Source organism: Podarcis erhardii, assembly GCF_964252035.2.
Source record: "Podarcis erhardii genome assembly, chromosome: 7".
Lineage (NCBI taxonomy): Eukaryota > Metazoa > Chordata > Lepidosauria > Squamata > Lacertidae > Podarcis > Podarcis erhardii.
The window spans coordinates 36473702-36491642 of NC_138511.1; the positions used below are offsets into that span (position 1 = coordinate 36473702).

At 37.3% G+C, this 17941-nt stretch overlaps 1 protein-coding gene across 12 annotated transcripts in view; it reads right to left on the bottom strand.

The window, feature by feature from the left end:
• Nucleotides 1-17941, bottom strand: part of CHD9 (chromodomain helicase DNA binding protein 9) — a 75710-nt gene that overhangs the window by 44064 nt on the left and 13705 nt on the right. For 8 of the 12 annotated variants that reach the window (XM_081870128.1, XM_081870133.1, XM_081870129.1 and 5 more), the window contains exons 4-5: nt 15522-17112; nt 1569-1906 (exon numbers count right to left, since the gene is read on the bottom strand). In XM_081870128.1, coding sequence (XP_081726254.1) covers nt 1569-1906; nt 15522-16949 — 1766 coding nt within the window. In that variant the 5' untranslated portion in view covers nt 16950-17112. Of the gene's footprint in view, nt 1-1568; nt 1907-3533; nt 3779-3891; nt 4272-15521; nt 17113-17941 lie in introns of those variants that run through there. The other 4 variants (XM_081870124.1, XM_081870134.1, XM_081870126.1 and 1 more) reach the window with 3 other exon arrangements.

The following is a 17941-nucleotide window of genomic DNA, read 5'->3' on the forward strand; positions in this document are numbered from 1 at the left end:
GGGTACTACCTGAGTGTGATTTAGTTGGATACAACTCAATATACTTAAATACACACTAAGTAGTAAGAATAAGTATTTTTCTGTTAGAAGTCAGAAATATTAATCTGCCTAAGGATAGCCTGTGTAGAACTATGCAACAAAGTATATATTAAAAAGCTTTCACTATTCTAAAATAATATTCAATGCTCAATGTTGATTTTTTTCTTTAAAAACATACATAATATTATAAACACTTCAAATTTAAATCTATTTGGTTAAAAAATTCTTTCACTATATTCTTTCTTTCAGTGTAGTTTACAAAAAAACACACAGCTATGTCTGTTGAAAAGGAATGTAAATGAAAGGACTGCAGAATTCATACCAGATGGAAAGAATATCTGTCCACTTCTGCTATATGACATTTCAGTCAATGCAAAAAATACATAAGCACTCAAACGTGGAAGCTTGATCAGAGGATGAAACCCATCAATGACATTGTGGCCCCTCATTCCAAGAGTTTATGTAGCATCCTCAATTCCATTTTGAACACAAGCACTGATGAAATGGAACCCTGCAGGTCCCAGGGAGAAGACAAGCATCAACCCATCTGATTGTTTAAAAGTTTTGGATCAACAGTCATTTCAAGCTGTGCAAGTAAACCCACAAAACCCAAATACATTATACAGTACATATCTATATCTGCACACACACATAGGTGCACAACAGCAATGGGAAAAGGACTACAAAGGACAATACATATTTGGTGTAGAAGCCAATTGTTACAAGAATACTGCTATGAGAAATGCTAAGAACTATAGCACTTGATCATAACACATGGCCAAAATGCTTACAAAATTATCCCACAGCACAATTATTATATAAGAGAAAGTTTTAAGTTAATACACTATATTAGAATACCCTAGTTCTAACAACTGAATTCAACATACTGTAGTAACAAAAGCTCTTAGCAGTAAGGGACGCACACAGAGACATCCTGCATATTATATACAAAGCCAGCCAGCCCAAAATTGGTTTTGATTAAGGCTAGGATATTATATATGAAAACAAATGGGACCTGAAATAAATTGTTGGCAGGGTATCTTCCTGCCCAGTCTGAGCTGCAGAGACTGCAAATACCACAGAGCCTAGGATTCTGCTTCATGCAAACTTCACTTAAGAATGAATACATCAAATATTGTATTATATCTCATATTAAGAATAAGGACTGGAACTGGACTAAAAATCAGCAGCAGATATGCCACCTACATTTAGCAGTTCCAACACTTTCTGCAGTAGCTTAAGAGTTCCTGGGACATTTTGCTTTCATGCAATGATATACAATGACCCAGGAAAAACTAGACTCTCACAAGTTTTTTCTTTATAAAAAAAATAGAACTTATCTAACTACTTCCTCAACCCTTGTAAAAAAAAAATCCTCTCTGTGTTATCTCAACTCTTTCAAATACCCCCAGGTTGCAATTTTATGCATGTTTTATTGTATATAAGCCCTGCTGAAATCAAGTTCCACATAAACGTTGGCTATGGTTGGGATGCTAAACTGTCAGACAACAGAATGTTAGCCCACTTACCCAATTTTTGCTCTCTCTTTAGTTTTGGATGAAGAGCCAGTTTTGGGTTTTTTGCTTTCTTTGTCTTTTGGTTTTGATTTAACTTTCCTGCCCTTCTTTTCCTCTCTTCCTTCTGCTGAAACACTTGGGAAGTTTTCTGGACTCATTACTCGTGGAATGTTTCGCTCCCCTCTCTCTTTTGCTTTTGCTATTGCCTCCGATATTATGCGATTAGCTTTCTCCTGCTTACTTTCAGATTCCACCTTTTTTTTCTGTTTTTTCTCAGACATAGATTTCACCTGGGTATTCTGCAACTTAGCATATGTCCCAGAACCATCTGTTTTCTTGGAGGAAGGAGGCTGCAAGAAAAAACATATATACGTTATTCATCTAAAACAAATGTGTTGTCTTATACTGTACATTTGCAGTGCAGGCTTATACATGTTTACTCAGGAGATAGTCCCAGTGCTTATTCCACAGTCTAACTGCAGTCATGCAGCACAGTCCTACACATGTATACTTAAAATAAGATCTACTGTGTTCTTTAAGGCTTACTAATAAGTATGCTGCAGATTGAAGCCCTAATCACATATAATATAGTTAGATAATTCATGCAAATGCAATAAAAATAAAGCATTTTAATTCTATCATAAAATCATACAGAAGTCAGTATAAAAACACCATCTGTTAAAGCTATAGTATTCCTGAGTGGGTATGGGGGAGCTATCCAACTTTTTATCTGCATTCTTTGTGACATTCTTTGTCACAGCCAATATTTAGAAAAATCGAAGGGATACTGTAGCTTTAAGTTATAGTAAAATTACTACATTACTGTGTATTAGACCAGGTCTTTGCATGTGCAATAAAAGGGGGCTTGGGAAACAGACATCTAAATGTTAAACTCAAAGAAGTATTTTAAGTTTTTTCTCTCATTTTAATAGAGCTGGCAGCTGTACTATAGAAAAGTAAAAGGTAAAAATGGTGTAGTTTGAAGTTATAAATCTTTAAAAATTGTAACTTCTAAATTCTAAAAACTTTGACTAGTGTGAAAATTCTCTATCCATAAGATTTTCATAGGCTGAATTTTTCACAACCTTGTAAAAAATAAAGGGGGGTGTCCACTAAATTAGCATCTGTGCCTGGGGAGGGTCCAATTTACAGTCTTCATGCACTGATGAGGGTGGGCCATAATACAACTCCTGTTCCAACTGCATTTATTCACATTCTCCATTTTACTGTTTACCTTCTTTTTTACTTCCATATTTTCTGCGCTATCTCACTTCAGTTGAAAATTAATCTACATTCACAGCCTACTCACCCTTCACCAGTGTGAATAAAAATATAAACATAATTTAAAAGAATTTTCATCATACAGTTACCAATTTTTGTGACCATTTAAGTTGTATTTTAAATGTCATAAAACATTTTATTTATGGCACACTGATTAAAAAAATATTCAGGATAAGCCAAATAGTTCTATACAACTCCCATGTAAAGAGAATGTTTATACATAAAAAATACTGTTTTACAAATCTTGAACGTCTAGCCAGATACAGAAACAACATACTGATGAAGCAAAAGCAAATTTATAAAAACTTACATAACATAAAAGTTAACGTCATAACAAAATCTGTACATAATACAATGTTCAACATTCAGATGCAATATATTTAAGCCGAATTAGCTTTCACAGGTAAACTAGGCATATAATGCTAAAACAATTTCAGTCAATTAGTTACAAAAAATACCCTTTGTTTAGAAATTCATGTAGAACTGATCACAGGAAACAGTTAAACAGCTCCTTTGTTTGGTTGTTATTTCTAAATGTACGCACACTGAAATTCCTGTTTCTAGCACAAATAATTATAGCAGCCTCTCGAAGATCTGACGGAGGACAGCTTTTAAAAAACAACAACGTAAGGAATGGAAAGAATTTCCTATCCAAACAGACAAAAAAAGCAGATAACAATTCTGCTATGTTCTCACCCATAAATGTGCCTCTGACTACAGCATAGGGGAAAGCCAGGAATTTCCAAACACATTTTCAGGCCAGATCCAGTTCGCTTTACTGGATACATTTTTCTATACGTGCCTCATCAAAGCTTAACAGCAGTGCTGCAGCACGAAGAAGAAAGCAGGGTTTATGATAGCTAAGTAAAATGCCACCTCAAGGCCTGCAGGCTACAACAAATCACCAAGACTCGAGAAAACAGCAACAAGCTCAAGATGGCGATGCAGCACGACTCCCGCAGCAGCAGCCAGTAATAAGGAAGGTTATTCAATCCCATTAGCCTTTTAGCCCAAAGAACCCCTCCTCCTCCCACTCATTCAAGCTTTCACTTACCCTTCCTCTTGGCCTCTTCACTGAAGACATTTTTGGCATTAGACAAAGGCTTGCCCTCTGATTTTTCACCACCCGAGGTAGTGCTCAAGAGAAAAGCATTGAAAGAAGATTGCTAAATGGCCTATTTAGTAAGCCGAAAGCCAGGATAGACACAACCTTCCACAAATACACATTGTGAATTATCAACATATTCCTTCCTTGACAAGCAAGAGTCCTCTGTTTATCTACCGTATGAGAAACCGTCAACCTCCATGGAACGGCAGAATTTCAACAATAGCTGTAAGCAGATAGCCAGATTCCAACAAAACACAGAAAGAAATGAATGCACAAAGCATCAAAATGCATCAGCATGAATATTAGAGATGTCGTTAAAAATACTGACTCCTTCTGCGGAAGTAGGCCAGCAGATGGTGCTACCAGTTATTATTCCATTAGACTCTGTAATTTAACCCTCAATAGACTGTTCTTCCCTACATGTGGTACAGTAGTTAACTCTTACTCTTCCAGCTGCTACAGTAGTTGAAAATAATACCTATGTATTCCACACCACACTCAAGTAACACACCGAAATCTGACATCCATTTCAAAGCATTCCTCCTTCAGCTTTATAATACTAGGTGCACAGAGCAAAAATATTTGAAGACCAGAAGCACAAGGACCATATAAGATATTTACTGTTACAAAATGACATGCATCATTTTTTTCCACGTGAACACTTGATATTTTAGCAGGACAGTACAGAGGTGTTTGTGCGAAAGCTATTTTGAGCCATGCCTGCTTTACAGTCCTTTAATCTCCTTCCCTTTCTGTAATGTATCTATTTGGACAGAACAGGTAGGTAAGACCTTACTGATCAAAATCCATACTATTCACATATTTTTGAAGTCCACACCACAAAAAGTAATATTGTTTATAATAATAATAATAATAATAATAATAATAATAATTCTGTAATACAGTTGCAGAAGGAGGAGGTGGTCAGCCTTAAATATTATAAAGAGAGGAAATGGTCAAAACCCATGAAATGGGTAACAGACTGAAAATAAAAGTTTAAGAAGTATTAATCTTTATAAAAGTCAAAGTTATTAATACACAGCTTTATTCAATCTGATGAAAACTGTATCTGTTTTGAAAATGTGACCATATCATTCACAGAAGGAATATACTTCACACCTGACTTGTAGAAAATGATTAGATACCAAGGCCACACAGAATTTGTGGTCCCCGAGTGGGAAGTGAGCTAGGTTTGCCTATCCCTGGAGACCTATAGATCTAATTGTTTTCCAAAATTCTGAGAGATTTAATAAACTTCTGTGCAGTTGGCCTTACTCGCCTCTGCAATGAAGACTGACCTTGGGCATAAATACAGCAGCACCATGAAATTTCTCTATGTCATAGCAGGGCTGCATGCCTTGATTTATAGGGCGACAAAAAGAGCTAAGAGAGCAGGGGAGACGACTTAAGTGTGCATGGCAGAAGATTGTCCCAGAATGGTGAAGAAATGTGTCCAGTGAAATTAGTTCACTGATAAATGGATTGGAAAATACCTAACCCTACTCATGGGTCAAGCACCTAAAGATCACAACCAGATGTAAAGGTGCTACACACAATAATGAGTCTCAAAAATAGTTTTAATGTACTAATAATCATTTGATTTTGGATCCTACAATTCAGTCTTTGAGCTGGTGTCTCAAGCAGGTACTTGCTGAAAAGAATGTATGGGTGAGGATGTTTTTTCTTATATATATATTTTCTACACATTTTTGTGCCTTTTCTTTCTTTTCTTTTTTCTTTGCATCACTTTATTACTTTATAATTGAAACCTTTCCAATAAAATATTAATACCAATGTTTTTGAAAATGACATCACTGTAGTTTCTAGCTTGGCCATGGGACAGAGATTGCTTTAGTAGTCTTGGTTGATGATCTTCATTTGAAGGTCAAAAGGAAATTTTCCTGCAGATTCTTTTAGATCTATCAGTACAGGTTAAAACACCAATGGAATTAAGCAGGTATTAAGGGTACTTTCTTATGGCTCCAACTTTCTCTACTGTTTCATATCTATATTAAATGATGAGAACTAGATGCTGTTATATTTTTTATCAATGTTCTATTGTATTTTTTCTGTGTTGTATGATTGCAAATTATGTTTAATATGCTATTTTAGGACTACAAATTGCTTCAGAAAGATCATGCTTTAATTGGAAAGTAGGCTATATAAAATGTTCATGTTCCAAAACAGTACTGTTCAATGAACTTGTGGTTTATCTACTACTCAAATTTGATTTACTTATTTTGACATTTATATCCTGCTTTTCTGTGACAAAAGCAAACTCGGTGCTGTTCACAAAAAAGGAACCAAGCTTTAAAAATTATTTTATTGGCCTTCTATTATTTGGTCTGCTACTCTCTTTAAATAAGTTTTTTCATGGTTTAATCCCCCCCCCCCGCTTGTTCTGTTTTCATTCTTGACACTAGACATCTTTAGCACTTCTTCAGAACTACAAAGGTAAGATTGAAATGCAGTAAATAAACAGAAGTATAGTGTCCAGATCAAGGGAAGTAATAGTACCACTCTATTCTGCCTTGGTCAGACCACACCTGGAATACTGTGTCCAGTTCTGGGAGCCACAATTTAAGAAGGAAGTTGACAAGCTGGAACATATGCATAGGAAGGCAACTAGGATGATCAAGGGTCTAGAAGTCAAGCCTTATAAGGAATTGTTGAAGGAGCTAGGTATCTTTAGCCTGGAGAAGAGGAGACCGAGAGGAGATATGATAGCCATCTTCAAACATCTAAAGGGCTGTCACATGGAAGATGGAGCAAGCTTGTTTTCTCCTGCTCTGGAAGGTAGGACTCAAACCAATGGTTTCAAGTTACAAGAAAGGAGATTCCAACTAAACATACAGAAAAACTTTCTGACAGTAAGAGTTTTTTGATAGTGGAACCGTCTCCCTCAGGAGGCTGTGGACTCTCCTTTGGAGGTTTTTAAGCAGAGGTTGGATGGCCATCTGTCATGGATGCTTTAGCTGATATTCCTGCATTGCAGGGGTTAGACTAGATCAGTGTTTCCCAACCTTGGGCCTCCAGCTGTTTTTGGACTACAACTCCCATCATCCCTAGCTAGCAAGACCAGTGGTCAGGGATGATGGGAATTGTAGTTTAAAAACAGCTGGAGGCCCAAGGTTGGGAAACACTGGACTAGATAACCCTGGGGTCCCTTCCAATTCTAAGATTCTATGATATAATTTGAACACCAGATAGGGGAACCCATATAGGAGAGGGCTGCTGCCTCATATCCTGCCTGTGTATTTCCTGCATGCACCAGGATGGACACAGTTCTTATATTATTATGAAGACTTGCCTTCAGAGGTCCTCAGTGGGAGCTCTTTCTTTCATAATGGGCTAAGTGACTTCCAGCAACTCAGCCTCACTCCCTTGCCTCAGAGGTGCTCAGTAAGAGCTGTTGCTTGTGAACTGCTAACTTCCAGCACAGTTGGCTTCAACATTCACTGAGTAAGATCCGTCTGCTCAGACTCACTAACCTCAGAGGTCCTAAGTGGACACCCTCAGACACCAGAGAAGACCAAGAATGAGGACAAAAAAACCTGGCATAATTTAATATCTGTGCAAATCTTTTTGAATGTAATTGTATTGTGCAAATATTTTAAAGCAGCTTTTAGGACTACACGGTAGAATAAAAGTATCAAACAAATAAATATTATGAAGCCACAAGTAGGGTAAAGATGAAATATTCTGATTTCCAGCATTATTACCACATCTACAAGTGGTGACCTCAGTTCTGGAAAAAAGTTTTGGAATGAGGAGGAAAAACAAAAAAACAAATCTGGAACAATGTGGTCCTACAGTCTAGGAACCCTTTCTCTCTCTCTAGCATTCTCCCTGGGGAATTATATATATTTATTAAATTTATATCCTGCCCTTCCTCCCACAGGCAAACCTAATAAGAAGGCTATACAGTGGTACATCTGGTTATGAACTTAATTCGTTCCGGAGGTCCGCTCCTAAGCTGAAACTGTTCTTATCCTGAGGCGCACTTTCGCTAATGGGACCTCCTGCTGTGTGCATTCCTCTGGCGCGCGATTTCCATTCACATCCTTGGGCAAAGTTCGCAACCAGAAGCAGCTACTTCCGGGGTTAGCAGAGCTTGTAACCTGAAGCGTTCGTAACCAGAGGTACCACTGGACACTTATCTGAAGAATAGATTTCATTCACTGCCAATGCTTTTGTTACTACTAAGTTAATGTAAAAGTGTGCAAAAACATAGCTGCCCATCTTTTAACTGGAATCGTATGCCAGATAGGCAAACTTATAGCTAATGGCACTGACTTCCAACTACCTTCCTGGTACAATAAAAACTTGGGCTTAAACCTGGTATATCTTCACTACATCTTCTCACAAATGAGCCTATCTACCTATAAGATCGTGGAAGAGAGCCTGATCCAATCTCCTACTAGCTGGGAACTTTAATGGGTTGATTCCAATTCCTTGTAACACATGAAAGTGAACTCATTTTTGCATATGCAAGTATATGCAAGCAAATATCTTGATTATCCCACCTATACTCAAAATATGAATTTTATATTATTTCACAGCTTTCTCGATAAATTTGCAATATAATTAAACACATGCAGAGAAATCACAAGCCTCTTTATTCAGAAGCAAATCCTACTTAATTTAATGAGACTTACTCCTTTATGAGTGTATTTTGGATTGTGGTCATAATATAAAGCTTTGTTTTTCCTCTTATTGGCTCTGTTAAATTTATTTTGGAAGAAACATTAAGTCATATATGTATGTTATATACTAGATACAAGTAGTTCTTTAATTTTCCCTCTGCAGACCAATTGAACATTGCTGGGGTCTTGGACCACTTATTTTATGTTTGAAAATCAGAGCACATATGATAAAATGTGATATTTTATAAACCACAATCTGGCCTCTCTAATGTAATGGATGTGCCTGTTTTTGTAACCACAAATTTCTTAAAAATTGAATGTTAAATTTACTTTACCCTCAAGTCAAGTTTGGCATTCAACCTGCTTCTGCATTTGGACTTGAGAGCAGCAAGAGGTGAAAATCTCAGTTTACATCAGCACCATATTATGAAAATTACAGGCTCTAAACCAGGGCCTTGTTAGCATGCTTGTTAATCTGGGCTTGGTCAAAAGAGCCTTGATATTGCCAGAAGAGGAAAAAAATCAATTTTCGGGTCAAGTGCAGAAATTGAGTTTGTTCCACCTTTCAACAAACCACAGTTTGAAAACTTCTGTTATATTCCTTCACATAACATAAGCTATGCATTTTGGAACACTTCAGTAAGTTTCACTTCTCAGGAATATTAACAGGAAGAAAGGACAAGAATCAGTTCTACTTTCTTAAGTAAGAGACATGTGATTGTGAGTTGGTTGAATAAACTGGATTTTTTGTTGTTGAAACGAGCTACAGTGAACCTTGAGCTTGTGTATTCCCCTCTCTCTTCTATTGCTCCAACATATCCATGAGGATATTGGAAGCTTTTACATTTATCCCCCCCCCCAAAATTATTTTCAGCTTGTCATTGATGAACTGTGATTAATCTTAACTTTGGTTTGTTTCTAACAAATCAACTTCAAACCATGGGTTATAAAGGTGATTTAGATGAAAGGAGACCAAAACACAGGGGAGCCTAAGACTCATTGTGGCTTGTTCCCATTACAGTAAACCATGATTTATCATGATCCCCAAAATGAGTGCTATAGGTACTGAAATTTATTTTACATCTGTTTCTAAGTATTTTTTTTTACTGGATTATTTTAAATCTTAAACTTTGCAAAATATCTGAGTACAGTGTTTAATATCTTCCAGTTCCAGAGAAATTAAACATACAGTTTAGTTTGGCTTTGATCCTACCCACATCCTCCTTATATACTGGAGTGATCCACAAATTCCAGCCTACCCTCCCCTTCCTGGAATCCACTTCCTGTTTGTACTCTGCATGGAGGAGGCCAATAGGATGAAAGCTACACTTAACAACTCTGCTTTCTGTTACTTAGTTTCCTGGCAGAGTGCTAGGCAGCCTGTGCAGTGCAGTACACCAAGTAATAGCTAGGATCGTATTTCACTGCTGGCAGTCATTCCATGCAAATCCAGGACACGGAGGACTCATACTAACAAAGAATTGACAAGAAAGACAGCAAACAACCACCAAGGTCTACCTTGTGACTTTAGAAACATTATATTAATAAAAATGGATAAAACATTTTTGTAATATACTTACAATGTAAAAGCTGACCTGACAACTTAGAAATTTGTCCATACCCCATGTACCAAAAGAATTTGTAAAGAACATTAATAGGAAGAATTTGTATCTGCTTGCTTTTAAGTATGTTACATTATTATATGCAGGATTTAATTTGTGCAGGCCGAAATTTAAAGCAACAAATAAAAAAATGGGCAACAGTACATGGTGTCATGGAGTAATTTTATTATTTTGAATAATAAAAGAGGACAAATTAAATGTCACTGATTTCTTAACATATTTAGCAAATGTTATCTCCCTCTCTGCACTGATATTAATGAGAAAAATTAGGTGTTGACATTTTAGGTGCAGCTTATGAAAAACTGTAGGCTTTTTTGAAACTTGCACCTGCATTTATAACTTTCAAAATATTGTTAGCAATTTCTGACTTTTAACTGACACCTATTAACCATCGTAGCACCCATCAACCTTCTTCATAAGGTCTCATTTACATATCCATGTCATTTTGTAGCATCCATAGATGCATCCACATAACTGGAAATTTATCTTGCTTAATTTTTCATCAGAGCTTAATAACATAAGCCAACGTCTAAAAGCACCAAGTCAGTAATATTTCAGGCAATGTCAGTGTTACCACATTTTCATTTCTCTCATGCTAAAATTTGCTTCACTAGCAGCCTTCACCAGCTTCAGCTTTGCATTTGAGCACTAGCTTGGTAGTCATAGCTGAAAAGAAATAGCATACAGGTGAGTGCACAGAATTCCATGCAAGTGAATGAAATGCTTCATCTCTCTTCTGCACCAAGCACAGAAACCAAAAGGTCTACTAGAGAAGGGAAGTTCCTTCCTCTGAACTCAGCAGGGCTCTCCACTACTCACTCTGTCCTCTAGCAGGCAGAGTACCTTGGTTTTTTTTTTTTTGCAGGCTAATAGTTTATTTTCAAGGCTGATGGGGTTACTGGCAAAACACTGATTTCACCTCTCCTAATGGTGTACTTCCTAACAGACATTCTAGGAACAGCAAGCTCTGCAACTCAAAACTTCTAAAATAACCACTCACCTGGTCAGCACTGACAATTAAGAATTACATCCAGGGAAGCTTTTGGAAGAGTTGCTTTTTCTTGTCTTTCGGGTAAAACATAAACAAATGTAGATACAGTGGTACCTCTGGTTACGTACTTAATTCGCTCCGGAGGTCCGTTCTTAACCTGAAACTGTTCTTAACCTGAAGCACCACTTTAGCTAATGGGGCCTCCAGCTGCTGCCGCCGTGCTGCCGCCGCACGATTTCTGTTCTCATCCTGAAGCAAAGTTCTTAACCCGAGGTACTATTTCTGGGTTTGTGGGGTCTGTAACCTGAAGCGTCTGTAACCTGAAGTACCACTGTATATGTGTGCAGGTGGGAAAGTAAAACTATTTAGGATGTAAGCAACTAAATCATGGGTTTAACTCAGGTGCCCTAACTTTTTTGGGCCTGAGGGATGCAGTGAGGATTGGCCACACCTAAACTGCCACATGCCACACACACAACAATCCACATGCTCAGAAGAGAAGGGGGATGCCAGATTTGAAGTTATATTATGAATCAGCAGCTTTTTGCTGGTTGAAGGAATGGCTACTTCTTGAAAACACTGACGTTTTAGATCTTGAAGGTTATGATAATGCATTTGGATGGCATGCATACTTGTGGTATGGCAAGGTTAAGGTACATAAGTCTTTTAAAAACCATATTGTCAGAAAAGCACTGTTTAATGTATGGTCGAGGTATAAAGATCTTTTGGAAAGGAAAACCCCAAGGTGGCTCTCACCCATGGAGGCCAAAGCGTTGAAAAAACTTAATATGGAGACAAAATGGCCAAAGTATTGGGAAATCTTGGAAGAGGAAGGTGGTAAATTGAAACCGCAGAGTTATGAGAAACTTAAAGATAAGGTGCGAGACTGGTTACATTATTTTCAAATAAGAGAAGCATATAACCAGGATAAGAAAGTGGGCTTCCACGTGGAAAAATCAAAGTTAGAGACAGAGTTGTTAGAACCCAATGTTAAGGTATTGTCAAAAATGTATAACTTGCTGTTGAAATGGAACATGGAGGAAGAAACGGTAAAATCAGCTATGATAAAATGGGCACAAGATATAGGATACAATATTATGTTTGCTGACTGGGAGAAGTTATGGACCACCGGGATTAAATTCACGGCATGTAATGCCTTAAGAGAGAATATTATGAAAATGATGTATAGGTGGTACATGACCCCAGTCAAGCTTGCAAAAATTTATCATTTGCCCGATAACAAATGTTGGAAATGTAAAGAAACTGAAGGTACATTCTTTCACCTTTGGTGGACGTGCCCAAGGATTAAGGCTTTCTGGGAGATGATATATAATGAACTAAAAAAGGTACTTAAGTACACTTTCCCTAAGAAACCAGAGGCTTTTCTCCTGGGCATAGTCGGCCAATTGGTGTTAAAGAAGGATAGAACCTTTTTTATGTACGCAACAGCAGCAGCAAGAATTCTTATCGCAAAACATTGGAAGACACAAGATCTACCCACGCTGGAAGATTGGCAGATGCAATTGATGGAGTATATGGAAATGGCGGAAATGACTGGCAGAATCCGAGATCAGGGAGAAGAGTTGGTGGAAGAAGACTGGAAGAAATTTAAGATGTATTTACAGAAACATTGTAAAATTTTTGAATGCGAATGATGTTGGAATGAAATGAAGGGGTTTTAGCAATATGATTAGAAGCTAAAATTCGTGAGGATAATTAACTAAGGGTAAAATTAAGAAGTTATGAATTTGCTGTTTAAATTTCTAAATGGGATACAAAAAAGGGAGATGTGAGGAAGTCATGAAAATAAGTTAATGAATGGTATATTTGAAAAAGGGATCTTTCTTTTTTAAATTTTCTTTTTAAGTTTTGGTTTTGCTTTTGCTTTTCTATGTATGTATGTATGTGTATTTTCATTTTTGTTTTGTTTTTGTGAACCTTTTTTCTGTAAAACTCAATAAATATTATTATTAAAAAAAAGAGAAGGGGGATGGATGAGCAGTCTGCAAACATGCAAGCAAGCAGTCAGAACGGGGGTGGGGGATTGTTTCAGTAGACACATACTCATTCAGCATTTTTCTTTCTCAGGGCAGCACTGGTAGTGGAGGATATTCTACACCAGGATTGCCCTGACGACGATAAATACACTATCGTTCAGCTCAGCTGGTTTCATTCAGCCCTTATCACAAATCTCAATGTTACTTTGAGATGCTTGCTTCATTTGGCTCCCATTGAGGTATTCTGAAAAGATGATACCTCATGATTGTCCCTAAGAGCACATGCTTCAGCTGCACTCTAGATATTATCTTTTTAATAATACAGGTAACTTGCAACTTACACACATTTACTCATGTGGATTCAGCTATACATGCTTGGCTATAAAAAATAAAAACATTTTAAAAGGGGGTGGGCATCCAGGAAAAAAGACTTTGCCAATCCCACCTGCCATTGAACACAATCTGTTTTGACTATATGAAATTTGGTTTACGCGCTATCCCCAGAACATAATCAGCAAAACGCAGTTCACCTGACATTAGCAGAAAGTTTACCAGTATGTGGAAGTGCAAAATATCAGCAAGGTCAAAAAGCTTAGGGATGCAGTTTTGGGACAAAAACAGCCAGGGAATGGAATGGACACAGCAGGAGCCATCTGGTAAGTGCAAAGAGAGTTAAACATGACCTCACAAAGCTGGTGTGCATGTTTCTGGGGTTCACATAAAACTTTTGAAGGTCAAGAACTTGAGGCCAGGTTACCTAAAGGATGGCCTCGTCCCATATATCCCTGCCCAGCCAATGCACTCCTCAGAAGGGGCATGGCTGAGAATTCTGCATGCCCCAGATGTTCACCCCAAACTGGGCTTTTGTGTTACAACTCTAGCCCTCTAGAATCAATTACCAGCTGAAATTAGGCAGGCGTCTTAAGTCTCGATGCTTAGCTGGCTACTAAAAATGGTCAGTGGCTTCAGGGTGTGAAGTGGTTTACAAATTTGTAAATGAAAATAAATGGCCTGTGAGTTAGCTTAAATTGAAGATTAGGATGGCCAGCATAATAATTAGTGTTTGACATATCACTTCAGTTCATACAAATGTGCAGAATTTTGAATGCTCGGTGATCTCATATTTAGGGCTCATGAGCAATATCATTTATGTTCCCTAGACATTCTACCATATTAATCATTGTGACCTTAAAGACTTAATGATTTGACAGCATCAAGTACCTCTGCCACATAACTGTTATGTAGTTAACTACTGCTAAGCAACACCTGCCTTCAAAGAAAAGAAAGATGCATTCTCCTAGATTCATGCTATGCTTAACACATGAGAAAAAAAGTATTTTACAGCCCAAAAGGAAATAGACAAATGAAATATAAAGAATATATTACACTAGTATTTGGTCATGTCAAAATGTCAAAAAGCATACTCTCTTGGAAAATTTATGCTCAAATAGCAGTCACTATTAATAACAGATTTGAAATCAAAGGGATGTTTTATGCTCACTACTATAAATTACACCATAATTTGCTCCAAAATGTTTTCAAAGTAAATACTAGGTTCTCATAATAAAATATTAAAATCGACAGCCACCTACATAAATAGAAAAAACGGAATCCAGTATTTCCATCAATATTATATATTGCTAATATTTGTTACATTTTTGATTATATATATATATGTATGTATATGTGTGTGTGTGTATTCAATTCTGCTTATTAATTTAACCAATAATAGTTATATATACAACTCTTCATGGCAACAATGTTCAAAGCTAGAGTCATACCTCTATGTGTTATTAAAAAGACCATAAAGGTGTTTTATAACTTCAATTAATTTGAGATGGGGGAGAAAAAACAAAGCAAGCAGCATTATAAAGCTTATTTCTCAAAACTTTTTTGTAATTTTTTTTCTTCCAGTTTATACCACAAAACTCAACAGTTGGCAGTAATGAAAGCAAAAATAACAGTCTGCCAAGTCATACAGAAACAAACTGAAATGTGTATTCAATTTTGGAAGATATGGCAGAATGCTGTATTTTCTGAGATGGAAGACACTGTACAGTGAAGTGTGCAAAAGGCATTTAGAGCTAAGATTTAAATGCTATTTAGTATTCCATCTCAAACAGCCAAAAAGTTATAAAAACCTCTCCAATCCGCCCCCCTTTTTAAACAGGATCCGATACTTCAGGATAGTTCTTCTTACTAATGGATTATGGTTCTGCCTCCTTATATTGGTTGAACTGCTAACTACTTTTGACTAATAGCAAGGTAAAAATGAACTAGCTATAGCAAAATATAACCCTCCCAGAAAAGCATTACCTACCTGCCCTTGAGCATTTACACGCTTTCGCTCTTGCAGGTGTTGATTAGAACTAGGATACCAGGGATGATTGCAATTTTGAGTCTGAGTCCGAACAAGGTGGGAGGGCTCTGTTACTTGTGGGGTAACATGGTGTTCTAGGTGGTGTTCTAACTCATTACTTGAGCTGTCCTGCACAAATGTAGATTCACTGAACTGGGGAAGGAGATCTTCCTGAAGGAGAGTTTCTGGATCAAGTTCTGTAAATGATTCAGCTTGAGATTCGACTTGATGAAGCAAGTTCTCATCCAAAGACGAAAAACCATTGCCTTCTATAGGATCACTGAAATAGCTCAGCTGAGGACCAGAGCCAGCAGGGGCAGAAAAATTAATGTTCACTGCAGACAGTTTTGAACCACTGAAGCTGCCCCGAGGATGTGCTGAATGCAACACATGGAAATTATTTGAATTTAAAGATGGACTTGAGTTAAGGAGGTTATCTGTATTTTCTTGCTTGGTCCCTATCTGAGGAGCAAAGGCATCACTCTCTGGAAAATCAGATAGAGAATGAGTTTGTTGACTAACAGAAAGAGCTGTCGAAGACTGTAGAAGACTGGTAGGAGAAACATGGTTACTAGAGTAGGAATAAGGAGGTGAAAACTGTGTATTAACAGAGCATGGAGTTATAGTAGGAGAGTGTCCATCAAAGTTTCCATCTTGAGTCCCACAAAAGTGAGGTGAGTCACTTGCAGTCTGAGAAAATGACTGCACAGAGATAGACTGTTGTGAGTCTGAAAGAGTAGCACCTTGAGGTGCATGAGGAACACTGGTTCTATGTGGAACAGACGCATTAACCTCCATGAAGTTTTCTGACTGACTTTGAGTGTCCTCTCCTGCATTGATGCCATTTCTGTTTTGCTGCGACTGCAATGAGGCACACGGATGGTGCTGTTCGCTGGCCTGAAATAAGGCAAAATCATGGTGTGCTACAAAGCTTTTGTTCTGCTGCATAGATTGTGAACGACCTTGGTGAAAAGGGGATCCATTCTGATTTGAAACACTGCTAGAAGTTTGGTGTCCCCACATTGGGCTTCCATCTGCCACATCAGGAAACATCCCATTGGTTTGGCTTTGGGGGTGGATGGGTGAGCAATTAAACTCAGAGTGTGGTGATAAAACATTTTCAGCTGGGCTGCTGAAGGACTGGTTTACTTGAAGTTTCAATGAATCATACTGATTTAGCTGCCCAAATTCATTTATCTTTTGTTGAGTTTGCGTTTCCTGCACATGGTTTAACGAGTCGATGTGTAAAGGTTCAAACTCTGCACCCAAGTTCAATTCATCAACAAGTGAAACAGGTCCAGTTTGTACAAAAGCATCATCAGACAAACTTTCTAAGGTATCACTAAAGAGGTTGGCATCATCAAAAAAGTCCATCATAGGATCTGTCATCTTGATATATCTGTGCTAGTTTGATACTACTCCAAATGGAGTCAGCTAGCCTTTCGGCAGCACACAGCAACAGAGAATTTGCAGTGGTCAACACCTTATCTAAGTCATGTCCACATCCATTAGCACATTTGAAGAAATAATGTCTTGAAGTGTTTAAAATACCCTAGGCAAGAGGGAAAAAAGCAATTAAGCGGTTACTTTAAAATGTTAATGTATGGGGCTATATTTTAAATCACCACCGCCCCCCAAATCATGTTTTGTCTCCTGTCATGTGACACTTAAAATACAGAAATGTTGTTGCAGATGGACTGATGTGAACCCAAATTTCCAACTTTCTGATATATTTACTGTATATGCATGCCACTAATCAATTCCTATAACAATACATATGTTTGCATTAGACATGTAACCTTTTTACTATATAGGAACACAAGCTGAAATCTCAGGTCATGCGTTTTACACAGAAATCTTATCTGCTTAGGGGAGCAGTTATTAAGGAGTTCTAGTCACCTCCATATGCAAAAGCAAAGACAAAAGCAGGATAACTTAATCTTCAGTTAAATGCCCAGAACATTTCAGAAGGAAGGGTTTGTAGATACTGGGAAAACCTGTGTTTGTCCATGATACTGAAAGTAACTATCTGGTTAAAAGAGTGTAACTACTCATTGTATGCATAATAATACATGCAGTTAACAATCAATTGTGTCATATCTACAGCACTTGATTTCATAACATTATTTTGCCACCGCTTCATTCTTTTACATAGAAAAGGAGCCTTTAATTAAATGTTTGACAAACAATCATGGATTCAATTTTAAGAGATGGTTGTAGAGTTTGATGTTTTATTATATTTGAATAAATCTGTCAATCTTTAAAAAAACTAGCTTCAAAAATATTGATTTTTATTTACCATGGTTTATTGGGACACAAACAAGTTGATAGAATGTAATGCTGTGTTATCATAAGTATCATATAAAGGGCTTCCACAGTGA